The sequence below is a fragment of the Nestor notabilis genome, unplaced genomic scaffold, assembly GCF_000696875.1.
Source record: "Nestor notabilis isolate BGI_N333 unplaced genomic scaffold, ASM69687v1 scaffold22795, whole genome shotgun sequence".
In the NCBI taxonomy this organism is placed as follows: domain Eukaryota; kingdom Metazoa; phylum Chordata; class Aves; order Psittaciformes; family Psittacidae; genus Nestor; species Nestor notabilis.
This window is the reverse complement of record NW_009929174.1, coordinates 1-1,854: the sequence shown is the minus strand read 5'-3', so window position 1 is coordinate 1,854 and position 1,854 is coordinate 1. Positions and strand designations below refer to the sequence as shown.

General features: G+C 56.3%; 1 protein-coding gene across 1 annotated transcript in view; it reads left to right on the top strand.

Annotated features, from left to right (window-relative positions):
* The window catches only part of LOC104406006 (alpha-taxilin-like), a gene marked incomplete at its 3' end in the record, with an annotated part of 5,318 nt that extends 3,469 nt beyond the window's left edge, over positions 1-1,849 (top strand). Inside the window, 5 exon segments of the mRNA XM_010014868.1 lie at positions 67-141; positions 644-736; positions 1,075-1,170; positions 1,543-1,673; positions 1,675-1,849. Coding sequence (XP_010013170.1) covers positions 67-141; positions 644-736; positions 1,075-1,170; positions 1,543-1,673; positions 1,675-1,849 — 570 coding nt within the window.
* Positions 1,850-1,854: the final 5 nt, after the last annotated feature.

Genomic DNA, 1,854 nt, shown 5'->3' with positions numbered 1-1,854 from the left:
CCATGCACTGGCCGTGCAGGGCCCTTCCCTGGCAGCAGCCACGTAACTGCTTTTGCTCTTCCCCAGCTGCTGAAGGAAGCTGTGGAATCCCAGAGGATGTGTGAACTGATGAAGCAACAGGAGACCCATCTCAAGCAGCAGGTGAGATGTTACCTGGTTGATGAGATGAGAGTTACCTGGGCTGCTGCTCAGCCTGGTTGTTGGTTTGGGGTCTTTTTCCTTCCTCCCTAAGCAGGGAACCACCCAAAATTCCCTAATGTGGAAAACGCAGGGGCAGGATTGCTGCTGGGTTTGGTATTGGTGAGCCTGTGTGGTGTGGTGTGAGCTGGGAATTCCTTCAGCAATTCTGCCTTTTGGGAGAAAGGCTTTTCCCAGCACGTTTCCCAGCGCTGGGAGCAGTTGTATGATCATACCTGGCTGCATCAGACCCAGCAGTTGCCTCCTGCCAAGGCCAGAGGGTGTTTATGGAACACGTCAGTCCGAGGATCTTTCCCTAGGAAAGACTGTTTCCACATTCCCTGGTCCCTGATGCTGGCAGTTGGTCATAAAGCCCAGTCAGGAGATGCCAGCTCAGTTCTTGGCTGCTTTCTGCCCTGCCCTGGGGCAGGAGCAGTGCTGAGTGTAACCCTCCCTCTCCCCGCAGCTGGCTCTCTACACGGAGAAGTTTGAAGAATTCCAGAACACCCTTTCCAAAAGCAGTGAAGTGTTCACCACATTTAAACAGGAGATGGAGAAGGTGGGTACCACGTCTGCTCCCGGACAGGCTGCCTGGTCACGCTGCTGGGAGCTGCGAGAGCTGCAGCTCTGTACTTTGGGTCTGCTGGTACTAAAATCAGCCACGAGGTTGATGGCATCTTTGCAGCAAGGACAAGCAGCACAACCCTGTCTCCTGGTTTGTTGGTAGCTGCTCGGTGCTTCCCAGTGCTGAAGCTGGCTGCAGGAGACAGGGAGATGTTTCCCAGGACAGCAGAACCTCACGCCGGGATCCTGGGTGCCCATCTGAGGCCATGTGAGATGTCCTGGAGCACAACAACTCTGCCTGTGGCTTATTTGTCCCCTTTTTGTCACCTGTAGATGACTAAGAAAATCAAGAAGCTGGAGAAGGAGACCACCATGTACCGCTCTCGCTGGGAGAGCAGCAACAAGGCTCTGCTGGAGATGGCTGAAGAGGTGAGGAGGCTCTGGCTGTCCTGTTCCCTGCACGGGGTGGTAGGAGCCCTCTGTCCCATGGCAGGGTGATGGTTGGTTAGTGCAGAGGGGTGTGGAAGAGCTCGGTCTCGGCAGCACTTGGCCTCTGTGGGAGCACAGGAAGAAAGCAGCAGTGATGACAGCAGCAGGTTTGGTGTGATTTCGGCACTGCCGGGGTAGTGGGTTGGACTTGATGATCTTAAATGTCTTTTCCAACCTCACTGATTCGGTGATTCAAGGTTCTTTAATGCCAAACGTTTGCTTGATCACGAGTATTTTCCCCCTTGAGCTCCCCCCGGGGTTTCATCTCTCCCTTTGTGCCTGACAGAGTCTGACCTGCTGCTCTCTTTGCAGAAAACCCTTCGGGACAAAGAGCTCGAGGGGCTGCAGGTGAAAATCCAGCGCCTGGAGAAGCTGTGCCGAGCTCTGCAGACGGAGCGCAACGACCTCAATAAGAAGGTGCAGGACCTGTGTGCCCACGTGCCTGGCAGCCCCCGACCTGGGGGGTCCCCGGAAGGACCCGCCTCGGGACGGCTCGGACGTGGTGGCTCCGGCCGAGGAATGCCTGAACTTGGGAAAGCCAACACAGAGCCTGGATCCGGCGCAGGAGAGCCTGGGAGAACTGAGCATAGGAGCCTGGGGGCAGAGCGGGACTGAGGGAGGCAG